The 17,618-nt window shown below is 39.5% G+C and overlaps 1 protein-coding gene across 3 annotated transcripts in view; it reads right to left on the bottom strand.

Moving 5' to 3' along the window:
• The window catches only part of abca2 (ATP-binding cassette, sub-family A (ABC1), member 2), a 144,187-nt gene that overhangs the window by 92,389 nt on the left and 34,180 nt on the right, over nt 1-17,618 (bottom strand). The window contains exons 2-3 of one of the 3 annotated variants that reach the window (XM_041786929.1): nt 15,718-15,811; nt 14,137-14,139 (exon numbers count right to left, since the gene is read on the bottom strand). In XM_041786929.1, coding sequence (XP_041642863.1) covers nt 14,137-14,139; nt 15,718-15,811 — 97 coding nt within the window. Of the gene's footprint in view, nt 1-12,546; nt 12,663-14,136; nt 14,140-15,717; nt 15,812-17,618 lie in introns of those variants that run through there. The other 2 variants (XM_041786930.1, XM_041786931.1) reach the window with 2 other exon arrangements.

Raw genomic sequence — 17,618 nt, 5'->3', positions numbered from 1 at the left:
AAGGAGTTTCTTCCACTTAAAAAGAGACTCAGAGCTGTGAATGCAGCCAAAGGTGATGCTACTAAAAACACTGTGGGTAAAAAGAACAAAAAGACGACAAAAGTGGTGTGAAAAAAGGTTAAGAGTGGTAAAATAAAATGGCTAAAATGGTATTAAAGTGGAGAAAATTGACAGAGAAAAACGAGAAGGGGCAAAAAATGGGTGGGAAATTGTTGGAAAGTGGCATAAATGAAGATAAAGTGAAAGAAATGTGCCAAGAAAAGCAAAAAGGGGCAAAATAGATGGGAAAAGGTAGAAACATTCTTACAAAGTGGGAAAAACAGGATTAAAAGAGGCAAAAATGTGTCAAGTAACGTGAAAAAGGAGCAAAAATGGGAGGGAAAATGGTCAACAGTGAAAAAAAGGTTCAAAGATGTAAAAATTGGCCAAGAAAGGGAAAAAAGGGCAAAAAAAGATGTAAAAATGTAGAAACATTGTTGAAAAGTGGCAAAAAGGCTTAAAGAGGCAAAAATGTATTGAGTAATGTAAAAAAGGGGCAAAAAATTGAAAGAAAAAATGGTGTCAAGTGATTTAGAAGTGGCTTAATAGAATAAAAGTGGAAGAATGGTTCAAAAATGCAGAAAAGAGCAAAAACTGGAGGGAAAAATATGTCAAGTGATTAAAAAGAGGCAAAAATGTGGGGAAAAAAACCCCAAAAGATGACGAAAGGTGCAATAGAGCGGTTAAAAGAGAGGCTAAAATGGTATTAAAGTGGACGAAATGGGCCGATAGAGACAAAAAGGGGCAAAAAAATGGGTGTGAAAATGGTAAAGTGGTTAAAAAGTGGCAAAAAAAAAGTGTTAAAAGAGGCAAAAAAACATTTCAAGTAATGTGAAAAAGAGGAAAAAAATGGGAGGGAAATTGGTGAAGAATGGAAAAAAAATGTTTAAAAGATGCAAAAATTGTCCAAGAAAGGAAAAACGGGGCAAAAGTGGGAGGGAAAATGTTAAAAAAAAAAAAAAAAAAAAAAAAAAAGGTTTGAAATTTGGCTTCAATAGGAAAAGTTTAAAAATATGGGGAAAGGGGGCTTTAAGGGGCTGATTATTCATGCTTTCACTTATTTCAAATCTATTTTTCATCACATATTGTTTCCCTTTGTTTATTTTGTTGTCTTTGATGCCAGTTCTCTGAATTTTAACCGGCTCTTGTGTACAGAAGATCATTTTTCCCACTCAGGTGGTTTGATTAAAATCAAGCCCTTGAGCTTAAGGATCCAGTTTTAACTCTTTCTACTTTTAATTGGATTGAGTTTGTTCTTTCTCTGGACAGAAACCACGTCTGAGTCTGGCTGAGTTCAACCAAAGGAGAAGCGTTCAGAGATTGTTTTTAGGAGCCTCAGAGAGTCGAGCGGAGTAAGCAGAACAGACGGTGAGAAAATCAGACCCACAAGTGCTTTCAGAGCTTGATAACTCTCAGGATAATTTAACCTCTCCTGTCTGCACCACTCTAATTATATTCACTACTTCTTTTTGACTTTATAAACTGGGATAGTTTGAGCTTAAAAGATGCAACATTTATTTTCAGAACTTAAATTTGCATGGCCTGTATTAAACTTCTTTTTAAGACATAAAAGTTTTTGAAAGCTCATCAGAAATACTGTCCTAACAAAAATGAAAGACGGTATAATAGAGATGCTTTCTCAGCTCCACTGCCCTTTATTAGCAGTTCTTCATAAAGTGATGCCTTTTTTTGTTTCACTGATGAATTTTTTTTTAATAATGTGGGGAAAAAGCATTAGAAAGCCTTTCTAGTTTAAGCCATGAGCTTCATAAAACACTCTAGGACTGCTTACAGCAGTCACTGATGTTTAAGCGCCTCCCTAGATTTCTTTATATTCTTCTGACCAGAAAAGGCTGATTTTTATACTAATGTTAATTTTAATGTAAATGTTCTTACAGTAAATACAGTCATGGACCAAAGTATTGGAATTTTTCCAGAAAATACACCATTTCTCCCAGAAATTGTTGCAATTACAAATGTTTTTGGTAAACACGTTTATTTCCTTTATGTGCATTGGAACAACACAAAAAAAGCAGAAGAAAAAAGCCAAAATTTACTTTATTTTACACAAAACTCAAAACATGGGTGGGACAAAATGATTGGCACCCTTTAAAAACTGTGGGTAAATTGTTTTATTTCAAGCATGTGATGCTCATTTAAACTTACCTGTGGCAGTAACAGGTGCTGGAAATCTAAAAAATCACACCTGAATCCAGTTAGAATGTCTAAAAGTTGACTCAACCTTTGTGTTGTGTGCCTGTGTGTGTCACACCAAGCACGGAGAAGAGAAAGAAGAGCCCAGAATTGTCTGAGGACTTAAGAAGCAAAATTGTGAAAATATGAAAAAAATGTTAAAATATGAACAATCTCAAGATTACAAGACCACCTCCAGAGATCTTTAAATTCCTTTGTCCACTGCGTGTAATATAGTCAAGAAGTTTATAACCCATGGAACTGTGGCTAATCTCCCTGGACATGGGCGGAAGACAAAAATGGACAAAGGAACGCACAAGGGATAGTTGGAATGGTGGATAAACATCCTCAGTCAACTTCCACACAAATTCAGGCTGTCCTGCAGACTCAGGGGGCAAAAGTGTCAGCTCAGACCATACGTGGTCATCTGAATGAGATGAAGCGCTATGGCAGGAGACCGAGGAGAACCCCACTGCTGACAAAGAGACATAAAAAAGCCAGACTGGAGTTTGCAAAAATGTCCCTGAGTAAGCCTCAATCCTTCTGGGAGAACATTTTGTGGACAGATGAGACTAAGGTAGAGCTTTTTGGAAAAGCACGTCATTCTACTGTTTACAGAAAACAGAATGAGGCCTACAAAGAAAGAACACAGTACCTACAGTCAAACATGGTGGAGGTTCAAAGATGTTTTAGGGTTATTTTGCTGCCTCTGGCACTGGGTGCCTTGACTGTCTGCAAGGAATCATGAAATCTGGAGACTATCAAAAGATTTTGGGCCGCAATGTAGGGCCTAGTGTCAGAAAGCTGGGTCTGGGTCAGAGGTTATGGGTGTTCCAGCAGGACAATGACCCCAAACAAACCTCAAAAAGCACCAAGAAATGGTTGGAGACAAAGAGCTGGAGAGTTCTGAGGTGGGCAGAGATGAGTCCGGATCTAAGTCCCATTGAACACCTATGAAGAGATCTTAAAACTGCTGTTGCAAGAAGCACCCTTCAAATCTGAGAGACCTGGAGCAGTTTGCAAAAGAAGAGTGATCCAAAAATCCAGCTGAGAGGTGTAAGAAGCTTGTTGATGGTTATAGGAAGACATTGGTTTTTCCCAAGGGTGTGCAGCCAAAATATTAAGTTGAGGGTGCAAACCATTTTGTCTGGCTTGATTTTTTTGTAAATTTATGTCAATTTTGGCTTTTTTCTTCTGCTTTTTTGTGTCGTTCCAATACACATAAATGAAATAAACGTGTATACCAAAAACATTTGTAATTGCAACAATTTCTGGGAGAAATGGTGTATTTTCTGGAAAAGTTCCAGGTACCAATACTTTCATTCATGACTGTAGGTGTTAAAAAAACTGATGATTAAAGCAGATAAAGTTGGTCTATTCAGTTCATTGACATGGTTCCTCTCTGGCTGCTAGGATTAAAAACCAAAGATTAAATTGTTATCAGAATCCATCATTAGGTCACAAAGGTCAAAAACTTGAGATACGCTGTTAAAGGGGGAATTCTGTTATTTTAAACCCAGAGCCCATTAAAACATATTTTAATAGTTTTTTTAGAGGTACTGACATAAAGTTCCAAAATAAACCATATTCCTTTAAGAGACATGTTCCTGTGATGTCCAGTCAGAGTGAGAATCTCCAATGTTTTTATCAGGTCATACAGCTGAAACCATAAAAGGTTGTCTCTTTTTTAAACTAATGGTTCTAACTCTATATCAGATACTTTGTGAAATAAACATTGAGAATCTGACCAGTGTTTTATTTGACTGAAAAGTCATCAAAAAGACAAATAAATCCAAGTTAGAAACACGTTTGAAGGGGGATATTGGTCTGCTGGTTATCTCTGTTCAGTACATGTGCAGAGGCTGTTAACCTATGACCTCAGTGGCTCCAGTTTCTAACACTATCCACTGTTTCACCACAATAAAAGCATGAAAGCAATCAGCATTAAAACATGCTTGATTATCCATTAGCTACCACCTAATCCAGTTTAAATTTAGCACTCAGCCACTTTCAGATTATCATTCTATGACGAGTCATCAGAAAAATATTCATTTCAATATTAACTGATTTATAAGCTCTCTGCGTTGAGATAAGCTTAAAACCGGCTATAAACTAAAGTCTTCAAAGGTCTACAGTGTCAATCCCATAAAAGTTTAAAAATGTCAGTAAAAACAGTGCGAATCATTTCAACCTCTATTCTATTCAAAATTAAACATAAACAACATATCATATGTAGAAACTGAGTCATTTTAGCATGTCATGAAAAATATTAGCTCTTTTTAAATTTGATGGCAGCAACACATCTCAAAAAAGTAGGGACCGGGCAAAAAAAAAAAAAAAAGAAGGTAATTCTCTTTGGAAACGACCCACACCGTGTCCTGCAGACTGAAGAGGAGAGGGAGCATCCAGCTTGTTCTCAGTTCTAAAGCCTGCATCTCTGATGGTATGGGGTTACATTAGTACCTATGGCATGGGCAGCTCTAACATCTGGAAAGGAACTATCAATGCTGACAAGTAGAGAGAGCTTTTAGAGCAACTACACCCCCATCCAGACATCTCTTTGAGGGGAGGGAAGAGGAGTCCAGGTCTTGAAGTGGTCTGCCTGCAGTCCAGTGTTCATTTTGTCGACTGAAACTCTGACTAATATTGTTTGACAACCTTTGTTTTCATGAGAAAGACTAAGACTAGCAAAAATAGAGCTTTGATGACTAACATTGACTAAAATGAAAAGTGAGCTTAGTTTACCTTCAATTGGCTAAAAGTAGACTAAAATGTAAATTTGTTTTTGTCTGATATAAAAAATGCGTGATATTTCTCCATGGTGGGTAAATCTGTCAAAATAATGTATCTCTAGCTATTCTGTCTCTCAGCTGTAGAAAGCAGAGACCCCAGGTTTGGCAGAGTACATAGAGCACACTGCCATGACTTTGTACCAGAGAATAAGTGCTTGGACTAAAAATGTGAGGACTTTTTATGGACTAAAACTAGACTAAATAACATGCCAGATGGTTTTGTTTCACATCCATCCATCCAGAAAACCTCCCATAGACAGCGTTTGGGAAAATGCAGAGCCTTTGAAAAAAAAAAACTCTGGGGGTGATTGGGTGAACGTTCTGACACATCTTTACAGCCCAATCAGAGCAACAAAACACGTGACGCAGCCAATACTGAGAGTAAACTCTGAGAACTGCATAACTCGAACCATGGCGGCTGTAGACATGTTAGTACTAGGGCTGTAGTCAACAAACGAAAAACTTGGTCAACCACAACCGCACCCAGACGCCAATTAACCGATTGGTCGTTCAGGTTAAAAAAAAAAAAAAAACATTCATTCATTCAGTCATTAAAAAAAAAAATCACCTCTTTGAGGAATAATTCAATCCATCCAGGTTCCTCACTGCAGCTTTTTGGTACTCTAAATGATCCTAAAATGAACATAGCAAGCCTTTGGAAGCATTAATACGTTTTTTAGGATCATCACATCATACTAAAAAATAATTTATTGAGAGACGATCAGCGTGCATCTGCCTTTGATCATATGATCCGTGATCCTGGTGCAATAACTCTTTAAACTCATACAGCCTACAAAATAACCTCAGATCATCGTTTTTCATTCATTTATAACGGTAACGATTTACAGGATCACTTAATCCAGCCCGCGCCGTGTCATTTACCAGCACAAAGCAGACTGCTCTCGTGTTTATTTACGGAAGTGAGAGGGAAAAAGTTTGCTTGTCAGGACTCAATGACCAGCAGACATCACCTTTTATCACCTCTTCCTTCTGTGTGTCTGTAAGAGAAGCTAACGCTAACGTGAACACTTTAAAGGGATTATAAAAGGAGATGGGAGGGTGGCTATGCTGTGGCTATAGGCTATGCTGCCTATTTACACAGCAAAAACTGGAGTGTTGAATTCTGAGTGTTAAACATTTCAGTGTTGATTTTAACACTCAAAGTGTTATTTTAACTCCATTCAGAGTAAATGGTCTTCAGTGTTGGAGTTATTTGACAGTGTTAAATCAACCAGTGTTATTCCAACACTGTAGAGAGTCAGTTGATCCAAGCCCCACCTACTGCAATTTCAAATCTGGGGGGCAGAGTTTTCCCATCATGCCTTAGTGCAGAGTGTTAAGCTGGGTTTCAGATGTTTTTAGATGTATTTAGATGATTAGCTGTGTTTACATGTTGCCTGTTGTACAGGGGTCACTGCTGGTATTCACTTGAACATGTTTCTTGAATTATCTTAAGTTCCTAAGTTTTTGATGCATACACACTTTTGCACCATGAGTGTAGTTGTCCTCTAGGTTGGTCAAGTCTTGTGGTGTTGACTTACTTATAACTGTGGAGTGAGGAGGGTAGATTGTCATCTCAGGACAAGTTTTGTCTTTGCGTCTGCATCATAACTCCCTGATGACTGTCGAATACCTCACAACGTGAGGTGATAATCAATATTATCAGGTGTGTCTGATTATCAACACCCGTTTTGTGGAACTTACATGTCTTGTTTCTTGTTATTATCAGGTTGGTGGAAAAGGGGCAGTTGCTATCCACAGTATTTTACACCTGCTGAAATTAATTGTAATACACTCCTTAGTGTTAATTTTTTAACACTGATGCCAGTGTCGAGTACTATCAACACTACTCAGTGTTCACCAGTGTAAATTTTTGACACCATACAGTGTTGCAGTAACACTGGTTCAGTGTAAAAAAAAGTAACACTTTGAAAAGTGTTAAATTAACACTCAAAAGAGTTGACACATATACACACTTTTCTAGTGTTAGATTTAACACTCTCAGTGTTAATCTAACACTGGCGGGTGAATTAAACTGACCGCTGGAGTTGATGCAGTGAGGGAGGGCAGAGCAAAGACACTCAGGAGCGCCACTTCAACACAAACAACCTGCAACTTTGTGACGTGTTGATGAGATGTTTCTGAGTGTTAGTGCTGTAATATATCAGAAAATATCCCACTCTGCTAGCTTTGTGTCCTTCTCTACCTGTTATTCCTAGAGCTGCATTGCTCCTGTCCCCTGCAGCACGTCTCTCTCCAGATGGGGGGGGGCTTTAACCGACCAGGGTGATCTTGGTCAAACAAAAGCTTTTCGATCAATTAAATGACCAATCGAATTGAAGCTGTCAGCTCTAGTCAGTACACGACTTTTGTCGTTTTTGAAAAGAAAACAACTCACTGCTGTTCTTTGTTCTTTTTTTAATGAAGAAATGTCATCAAGTTCTGATAAAACTGGCGCTTTAGCAGCATCAATGCTAATGTCTTTCGCCATAACAGCACTTGCTTATGTCACAAGCCTGCTTCGCCCTGAAAGTACTGCCCCTTGTCGCTGACAGGTCCTGTTACTAACCCAAACTTTTCAGATGGGAGCTTTGGAAGATGGATTCTGCTTTGCAGGGTTATGGACTAAAACTAAAGGGTAGAAATGACTAAAATGTGACTAAAACTAAAAGGCATTTAATCTAAAGAAGACTGGGACTAAAATTAAAAACAGCTGCCAAAATGAACACTGCTGTAGTTTCACCAACAGAAAACATTTAACGAAAACCAGGCAAAGAAGACCCAGGACTGTTGAGCAGCTAGAATCCTACATCAGACATGAATGGGACAACATTCCTCTCCCAAAACTCCATCAGCTGGTCTCTTCACTTCCCAGATGTTTACAGACTGTTCAAAGAAGAGGGGATGCTTCACAATGGTAAACATTGCCCTGTCCATACTTTTTTGAGACGTGTTGCTGATATCAATTTAAAATGAGGTAATATTTAAACTAAATGGTAAAATGTCTTATTGTCAACATCTGGTATGTTGTTTCTGTTTTATTGTGAATCAAATAAAGTTCATGAGATTGGACAATAATTGACTTTAAAAAAGGGCAAGAGGTCTAATAAAACCAGGATTCCCCCTTTATGTCCCTGCTCAGCATTATAGGACAAGAATTATACAGGATGAGCGTCAGTTCATTAGAATAAAACAGCAGCTGTGATTCAAACAGAAGGTCATACACATGAAAGAATCACACACACACTCACACACACACACACCAGACGATGCACAGTCAAGTCAGAAGAAGAAATGTAATATAGTAAAATTCATCACATTTTAAGACCCAGAGGAGAAACAGAGCACAGTGGGGCCTTCTAAAACACCCAAACATGTCATGGAATCAACAAGAATGTAGTGACATGATGCATGGATGATTTTAACCCAGACTGTGGAGCCCATGTGTTTATGAAGGTGAGAGGGAGAGATCTGTTAGACCATGTGGTTTACATTCACAAGTGTGTTCCTCTGAGTCAGCTCACCTTAGATGTAATATCAGAAAAGGAGTCTTATATAAAGACCCTGTTATGTTGTAACAACAGATGCATCAAGACCCAACATCGGCCTCACTTCTGGTTTTACTAGCGTCAATTTAACCAAGAGCAACCCTACTTTAACTTCAATTATCATGACTCTCTTTAAGTGTGGTCAGCTGGAAAGATAGGGATGGGTCATGGGCCTGAATGTAATTTTACTCACCCGCTGAGCTCATGATGGATTGATGTAGGGTCAGTAACATAGCAGAGCATACTAGCGATGCATAACATTCAGGATTTTTGATTTTGATCCATTTTTCATTTATTCTGACTTCTTTCTGTGATATATAGATTATACAGGGATATATAGATTCTGTGACATATAGATTTCAGTGCCCTACAATGTCAACACAACTCCACCAGTCAAAATGTAAACACAAAATATTTTGGGCTTAGTAATTCATGCAGTTCAACACTCATTTATTCCAGCAGGGAAGGAACATCTTTGGTTCATTTTGCTGCTGAGTAAAGTCTTTATTTCACTTCATGAGTTGTCTTTGACACAGCGCCTGTGCATGAACATCAGGTGACTCTGTGATTCCAGGAGTCACAACTATTTATTTTTCATATGCTGTGCCCAGCTGACATCTTTTACAGATACACTATATTGCCAAAGTATTTGCTCACCTGCCTTGACTCGCATATAAACTTAAGTGACATCCATTCTCAATCCATAGGGTTTAATATGACGTCGGTCCACCCTTTGCAGCTAGAACAGCTTCAACTCTTCTGGGAAGGCTTTCCACAAGGTTTAGGAGTGTGTTTATGGGAATTTTTGACCATTCCTCCAGAAGCACATTTGTGAGGTCACACACTGATGTTGGACGAGAGGGCCTGGCTCTCAGTCTCCACTCTAATTCATCCCAAAGGTGTTCTGTCAGATTGAGGTCAGGACTCTGTGCAGTCCAGTCAAGTTCATCCACCCCAAACTCTCTCATCCATGTCTTTATGGACCTTGCTTTGTGCACTGGTGCACAGTCATGTTGGAACAGGAAGGGGCCATCCCAAACTGTTCCCACAAAGTTGGGAGCATGGAATTGTCCAAAATCTATTGGTATGCTGAAGCATTCAGAGTTCCTTTCACTGGAACTAAGGGGCCAAGCCCAGCTCCTGAAAAACAAGCCCACACCATGAACAACAAAGCACATGACATTGGAGCCCTAAACCGAGGTGCGCCGCTACCGACTATGGAGTTTACTATGGAGTAAACTCCATAGAGAACTGCATCACATAGTGACTGTAGAAATGTCAGTGCACAACTTTTGTCGGTTTTGAAAATAACTTCACTGCTGTTCTTTGTCCTTCTTTTAACAAAGAAATGTCCTTAAGTTCTGATAAAATTGACGCTTTAACAGCATCCACGCTAATGTCTGCCACCATAATTACACCAGTCTCTTGTTGCTGCTTGTTTACGTCACGACTCCACCGCGCCTGAAAGTACTGCCCCTTGTCACTGATTGGTCCTGTCACTTTCTGAGTTTTAAAATCGTTTCAGACTTAAAAATGATCTAGTGTGAAGCAGGCCCAATCTGTGCAGATGGGAGCTTTGCAAGATAAGAAACATGGAAACAGGTGAATCCATCTGCTTTACAAGGTTACCTGTGAGTGGCACAAAACTTAAAGCTTCCCAGGGGACCTGAGGGGTCCATCATAGGCAGCCATTAGATCTGATAGGTATTTTAAGCCAAGTCTGTTACGTACTCACTTAACCAGAAGAAGGATTTTAAAATCTATCCTTTGAATCGCAGGAAGCCTGAAGACTGGTCTAATATGCTCTACTGTCTTAGTAGTTTTAATATCTGCTATATTTACTGGTTAATTTTAGCTGATATTGATACTGATATTTAGATGAAGTCCAGACTGATGCAGCTCTGTTGGTCCAGTCTAAAACTATCCATTGTAAATATCAGCAGAAATTTTCATATCTGCTGATTCCATTAAAATCACAGTCAAGACCAACCCTCTTTGGACTGGCTCTGAGATGACTCTGGTGACATGTTAAGACTGAGAGGAACACACTCCAATGTAGAGTCAAATATACATGAGTTAAATTAGCCGTCAGAGTTTAACACAGATATTCAGTAACTCAGAGACTCACAAACAACAGAACAAAAGTTATTTAAAAAGCTTCAGTTACTGTGAGAATGATATCTCCTTAAGTCTTCTAACATGTCAGCAAACACTGCTTATTCCCTTTCCCTGGAAATTCTGAACTCTTTATTCCTGGTCTCTAAGTGTTTTTAAAGCTCCCTTAATCATTGAAGTGTCACTGGTTTAGAAATCTAAACCAGTGATACTCAACGTGTGGCTCCTTCGTGACTATTTGTGGCTGTTTTATGTCTTAATTTTAACTAGATTGGCCGTCTGAGGCCTAAGCAGCACCACCGACGAACTCACGCTCCCATTGATTACTATGGTGTTCAAAATTCGAAGTCTGAGAAAAACCGAGCGGGTGCGCGGATCATCACCAAATTCTAATCAATTCTTCCCTTTCACTATCTCAATATTCCCTGAAAGTTTGGTGAAGATCCGACTTTCCGTTTTTCGAGTTATCTTGTACACATACAAACAAAGAAACAAAGATATGGAACCCTTTACATAAACCCCTGCCGATTTCATCGGCGTGGGTAAAAATATAATTCCCCCAGAAAACCTTAAAAAAGGAAACTTTTTGCCCTTTGTTCACAATTTTTATGCGACTTTTCACCCATTTAAGCCACCTTTTGCCATTAAAAACCACTTTTTTCCCACTTTTTTGCCCTCTTTAACACTTTTTTTGCGACTTCTTACCCAGTTTTTGCTATTTTTATCCCATTTTTGTCCCATTTTCACCATTTTTGTTGCCACTTTTCACCAATTTAAGCTATCTTTTGTCAATAAGTACCACTTGTTTACTACTTTTTGCCACTTTTGACACTTTTTTTTGCAACTTTTTACCACTTCTTTCAGCCACTTTTGCCCCTTTTCACAATTTTTCTCCCAATTTTCACCCATTTTAGCTACCTTTCGATATTAAATACCATTTGTTTCCTCTTTCTTGACTGCTTTTTGCCCATTTTAGTCACTTCTCACTCATTTTTGCCACATTAGGACCATTTTATGTCACCTTTAACTCATTGTTTTGTTACTTTTCACCCATTTTTTGCTACTTTCTGACCCCTTTTCCCCTTTTCCTACCCATTTTCACCCCTTTTCACCCATTTTGTTGCTTTTTTAACCTTTATTACCACCTTTAACTTATTGTTATTGCTACTTCAAGCTGTTTTTGCTTCACCACTTAGATTGAGGCCCTTGCAAAGGTATTTTTCAACAGTTTGGCTCTTTGGTTGAGCAGGGTTGAGTAACACTGATCAAAACTGATTAAATATCAAATGTTCTTTACAGAGGCTGCAGATGGTAATAAACTGTCATAACTATTAATAAACCAGAATTTCTCTTTCAAAATAAGAGCATCAGTCCAAACAGGAAGTACCGTAAGCATATAGAGGTACACAAGATGAAATAAAAGCACTGTAAAGAGCTCAGTGCTGCTCGATCATCAGCATTAACTGGATGACTTACAAAAGGACCCAGTCTAGTGCTGCATGATTTGGTGATAACGCGCAACTGTGATTTGTGATTTTGGGGGTTGCCCCACCTTACTTATTTGTGAGTCTCTGAGTAACTGGATAAAAATGGTTATATGTGTAGTTCAGGGTTAAATCTAAGTACAAAGAGTAAAAACAAGGACAGAAACACAAACCAGACCAGGATTAACACACCAGGGTTAAATCAACCAGAAGATGTTTTAATGAGTCAAACTAAGTGATGAAAACACTTACACACTGCTCCGTCCGTATGAACATGCATCACGCACAGAAAACAATAAAAACAAGCAGAAAAGAGAAATAAAGCACAAAGACAAAAAATGAAATAAAAGACAAAAACATCAGCTTAATAGTGACCTGCTGCAGACTGAAGAACACAACACTAACAGATGACACAAACACTCCAGCACATGGTGGCAGTCACAGTTTGTAACAGCAGCAGATGCATCCATAACACCGTTGTGACTGCAGGCAGACATGACTCAGCAGAAGTGTTCACCTTCTCTTCAAATGCACAACCAGTCTAATGCATGTTTATGTGGAGAGAAGGACAGGAGGAATGATTAAAACAGCATCCTCCTGAACCCGATCCGTGCTGCATCATCATCGTCGCTCTAACACTCCAGAGTTTTAGATATCACTGTTTGTGGCACGAGGACTACATCAGCACCAGTCTGCCTTTAAATCTAAATAAAGGTTGGGCAAATCAACTTATTTTGAACCTTAAAAGCCAAGAAAAATCTCAAAACAACTTGAAGACACTCTAGAGTTTTAAACACAAGAACTTTATCAACATTTAACATTAGGAAAAATAATCTGGACCTATTAGTAGTACAGGAAATATTAAGATGCAGACATTTCAACTGGTCATGACCAAGGGAAGCTGGAATTTGACAATCCCAAGCTTTTTTTCCCCTAACAATTATTTAGACCCAGAATTACTTTGAGAAAAGGAAAGTGTCATGGAATCTGAAAGCAGACTAACAATGTAGCTTTCCTTTGTGGGTCTCAAGGCTGTATCTGACTGGGGATGTGACAACAGCTGCATGAAGGCTGATTTTCATTTCACAAGTCAGGGGCTTCAACAGGAAGGCCCTAGTGCAGTGGTTTTCACACTTTTTTCGCCCAAGGCACACCTAAGAAAAGCTAAAATCTCAAGGTACACCATATTCAAATCGATACAAAATAGACTTATTAAATAATGTTACAGTCAAGGTGGCCTATAAGGGGAGATAAAGGGGAGAACTTTCTGGGGCCCAGCCAACTGAGGAATCATGGAATTCACAAAAGGTGCCTGATAGAAAAATTGGTAAAACAAGTGTCCAAACAATGGGTTGAAATTGGCAAAAAACTTGTTGAAAGCGTCAAAAAAAGTGGCAAAAATGGGTCACAAGTGGTCCAAAAGGATTAAATGTTGTAAAAAAAGATGGTAGAAATTGGTTAAAAGTGATATAAGAGGGCAAAATTGGGCAAAGAGGTGGCCAAACAAAGGCAAAAGTGGGCAAAAACTGGCAAAAAAGTGGCAAAAATGGGATGTAATTATCAAAAAAGGTGGCCTAATAGATCACAAGTGGCAGAAAAGTGGGTTACAGTTGCTAAAAGGTGGTAAAAAGGTGTTAAATGTTATGGAAATATGTGGCAAAAAATGGTCAAACAATAGCAAAAGTGGTCAAAAAGTGGCAAAAAAGTAGCAAAAATTGGTTAAATGTGGCCAAAAGTTCCAAAACAATGCTCAAAAGTAGCAATAAGAAGTGGCAAAAATGCTAAACAGCATCAAAAGGGATAAAGTTGTCAAACAAGTGGCAAAAATAGAAGATAAAATGAACAACTTGGTTAAAAGTTGAATGAATTAATAACTTCAACACTAATTTAAACCCAATAATAGCTTGGCAGCTCTAAATGAGGTTACTGTTAGCCAGGATGCTAGCACCAATGCTACCAATCAACACACTGACATTGTCAATGAATCACAATTGGGGAGGGCCTATTCTCAAGGTTTTTCAGTACTAGTGCCTCAAGGCACACTAGTGTGCCCTGCCACACCGTCTGAGAACCACTGCCCTAGTGAAAGCCATTCATAAATAAAGCACTGTTGTCACATTATTGATGAATTTCACATTTGAGAGATAAAAGCTGTTTTAGAAGTGGTGATGCCTTCAGGTGTCATAGTTCAAAACACGCAAAGCATTTTTGGAGCATGAAGCAGTGCGACGACAAGAGGGATGGCCACTTTTCAACAGCTTTTCCCCCATGTGAAAATCAGCCATGAAGCAGAAACAGTTGTTAAGTTTGTGCTTTTCAAAGTAAAAGCCAAGTTTGGCATTTCTTTGGGTAAACGGACCTTGTTTGTATGGAATGCTTTGATGAAAAAATGACTTAAAATGTTCTTTAATACCTTTTTCCCACCAGAAGACTAATGGCCAATCCCATTTCAACCCCTCAGCCCTCATCTCAGCCTGTCCACTTGGTTTTGCATATTTCTGTCAGGTGAAGGAGAAACCCAATTCTCTTTTGAATATCGGCATCAGCCTCCAAAAATATTTATCATGCTTCACTACTTTAAACCAGGGGCATGATAAATTTCCCACCATGCACCTGATTCACTTGCGAAATTGCATAATAGACTATGAGGGGGTCACATAAATGTAAACATTTTCAGCATTTACAATTAAAGAAAATACAACAGTTGTGTTTTCTCATATATTCAATCTTCAGCTACTAGGGATGGGAGTTTACTGTATTTTTGGTATGTACACTTGTAAACCAAGGCTATTAGCTGTATAAATAAATGGAGAAGATCAACACGGAGATCATTAGCATGAACATGATGGTCCAAACTTTATTGGCCATTTCACATTTGACAAGGACATCCTCGATGACTCAGCTATTTTTGGTGATGTGTGATGAAGTAACAGCTGTTTTCACCCCTACCCCGTACCACTCTGTTTCCAGGGGAAGGGGCTTAGGGGTAGAAATGGGATTGGCCCTAAGACTAGCTGAATATAGATCTTTGGTGATAAAAACTCTGATAGATAGTTCAGTTTTCATCAAGGAGACTAAAACAAAACTAAAATGTAAGTGCTGGACTACTAGACAGGAAAACCCATGATATTTCTCCACTGTGTATCTACAGTGCATTTGCATTTCATCAGTGTATCAATAAATTAAAATTAATAAATTAAAGCCTCAGTAGTGCATTAATATGAGTGTAATATGCATTTATATTCATTTTACAATTTGGTTAAGTTCAAAGAAAGTAAAGACTAAAATGTGAGGACTTTTTATTGACTTAAACTGGACTAAATTGCTTTTAAGTTTTCCTTCACTAAAACTATAAAGATAAAAAATAGTGATTTAAACTACAAAATATTTCATCTCAAGAATAAAACTACATTTTAAAAAAGGTGCCAGAAGGGAGACGCAGACAAAACAAGCCTAGTATGAGCCATCACGCAGCAAATATGCACCCAGTCTGGAATGACAGTTATATTCTGATGTCTTCTTACAGGTCCTGGTACGCTTGCTTACCTTCCTTGACAGGAATGGCCGGCTTCTTCTGCCTCAGGCCAAGAAGGATGAAGAAAAGGACCAATGGGATGAAGATCTCAAAGGCCAGCACCCACTTTGGGACAAAAGAAAGAACATAGATATCATTATTTCTGCAGCCTGTCCAGTGAAACCTGCAAAAATCACGCCAAGTTCCTGCTACAAGGTGAGGCTAAGTCATCGCTCTTTACTGCAAAACCATTTCTGTGCTTCCATTACATCAGAGTGTGAAGGATGTCCAGTTTGTTAAACATGCTGAATCGTTAATGCTAGCCGCTGCCAAAACATTTCCACAGTCAGTCACTGCTCCTAATCATGAGCTCACATTTTAAATGAACAGGAGGTCAATTCTGCCATCCCTCGATCAAAATGGTAATATGAATTTATCTATCAATTCATCTCTACTCCTAAGATGCTACAAGATGGTACCAGGTCACTGTGACCTCACAATATGTAGGACTGCACTTGGCCTTCTACCTTAAACTCCAATCAGCTGGCCCTTTAGTCCAAGCTTTTTTGGCCAAATTTTGCAAAAATCCCTCGATGCACTCTTGAATTATTGTGTACACAAGACTGTAGGTCAGAGCTGCCTTGACCTATGACCTCCATATCAAAACAGCTTATCCTGATTCAGGGTGAACATTTGTGTTTGAAGAAAATCCCTCATGTTCATGTTCACAAGATCGATCCTGATAAACTGACAACTCAAAGATAAAATGCCTCTGGCCTTGCTTAGCACGGGTACAGAGGCATTTTTAAGGATTTCTATGGTTTTGTAAACATGACCTCAGAGTGCCAGTGCCAAATTCCCTCCTTTGATCATAATCCTTGTTTGCTGTCCTTCTCTTGTTGTCAACATTGTTGGAAAACTGCTGTCAGTAGCTGCAGATTCAATCAGTGAGGCTGACTGTTAACTGGACACACAGCAGACGCCCTGAAGGGGACACTCATAAATCCTATTTAGGCTGCAGGAGAGGGGAGGAGGAGAGACGGCGTTACTGTGCCAAGCTAGCACGAATTTATGACCGAAGTAGCTGATTGTGACTCAGTGGAAACCTCCAAAGACAAATATGGTACAGTCTGATTGGTGCACCTCCAGGTGACCTCCTAGGAAAGTAATTGGCCTGTCTGACCTCTTCCAGGCGATTATAACTCACAGTAGATTCAGGAGCATGAATATTCAGTGAGCTATAACAGATCACAGTGAAGTATGATGTATTCCAGTCATCATGGAGTCTGCGCAAAATAAAACCACAGCTCTGGTGGCTGTTGTCTCACTGAATGTTGAAGCCCGGTCAAATAAATCCTTTCAGACCACCCCTGATAAACCCAGAGACTGGGCCCCTGATAAACCCAGAGACTGGGCCCCTGATAAACCCAGAGACTGGGCCCCTGATAAACCCAGAGACTGGGCCCCTGATAAACCCAGAGACTGGGCCCCTGATAAACCCAGAGGCTGGGCCCCTGACAAACTCAGAGAGTGGGCCCCTGATAAACCCAGAGACTGGGCCCCTGACAAATCCAGAGAGTGGGCCCCTGATAAACCCAGAGACTGGGCCCCTGATAAACCCAGAGACTGGGCCCCTGACAAACTCAGAGAGTGGGCCCCTGATAAACCCAGAGACTGGGCCCCTGACAAATCCAGAGAGTGGGCCCCTGATAAACCCAGAGACTGGGCCCCTGATAAACCCAGAGAGTGGAACCCTGATAAACCCAAAGAATGGCCCCCTGATAAACCCAGAGAACGGGCCCTAATAAACCCAGAGAATGGGCCCTGATAAACCCAGAGAATGGGCCCCTGATAAACCCAGAGAATGGCCCCTAAAAAACCCAGAGAATGGACCCCTGATAAACCCAGAGAGTGGGCCCCGGAAAACCCAGAG

This window comes from Cheilinus undulatus, linkage group 5, assembly GCF_018320785.1.
Source record: "Cheilinus undulatus linkage group 5, ASM1832078v1, whole genome shotgun sequence".
Classification (NCBI taxonomy): Eukaryota; Metazoa; Chordata; class Actinopteri; order Labriformes; family Labridae; genus Cheilinus; species Cheilinus undulatus.
This window is presented reverse-complemented; position numbering and strand designations above follow the sequence as displayed.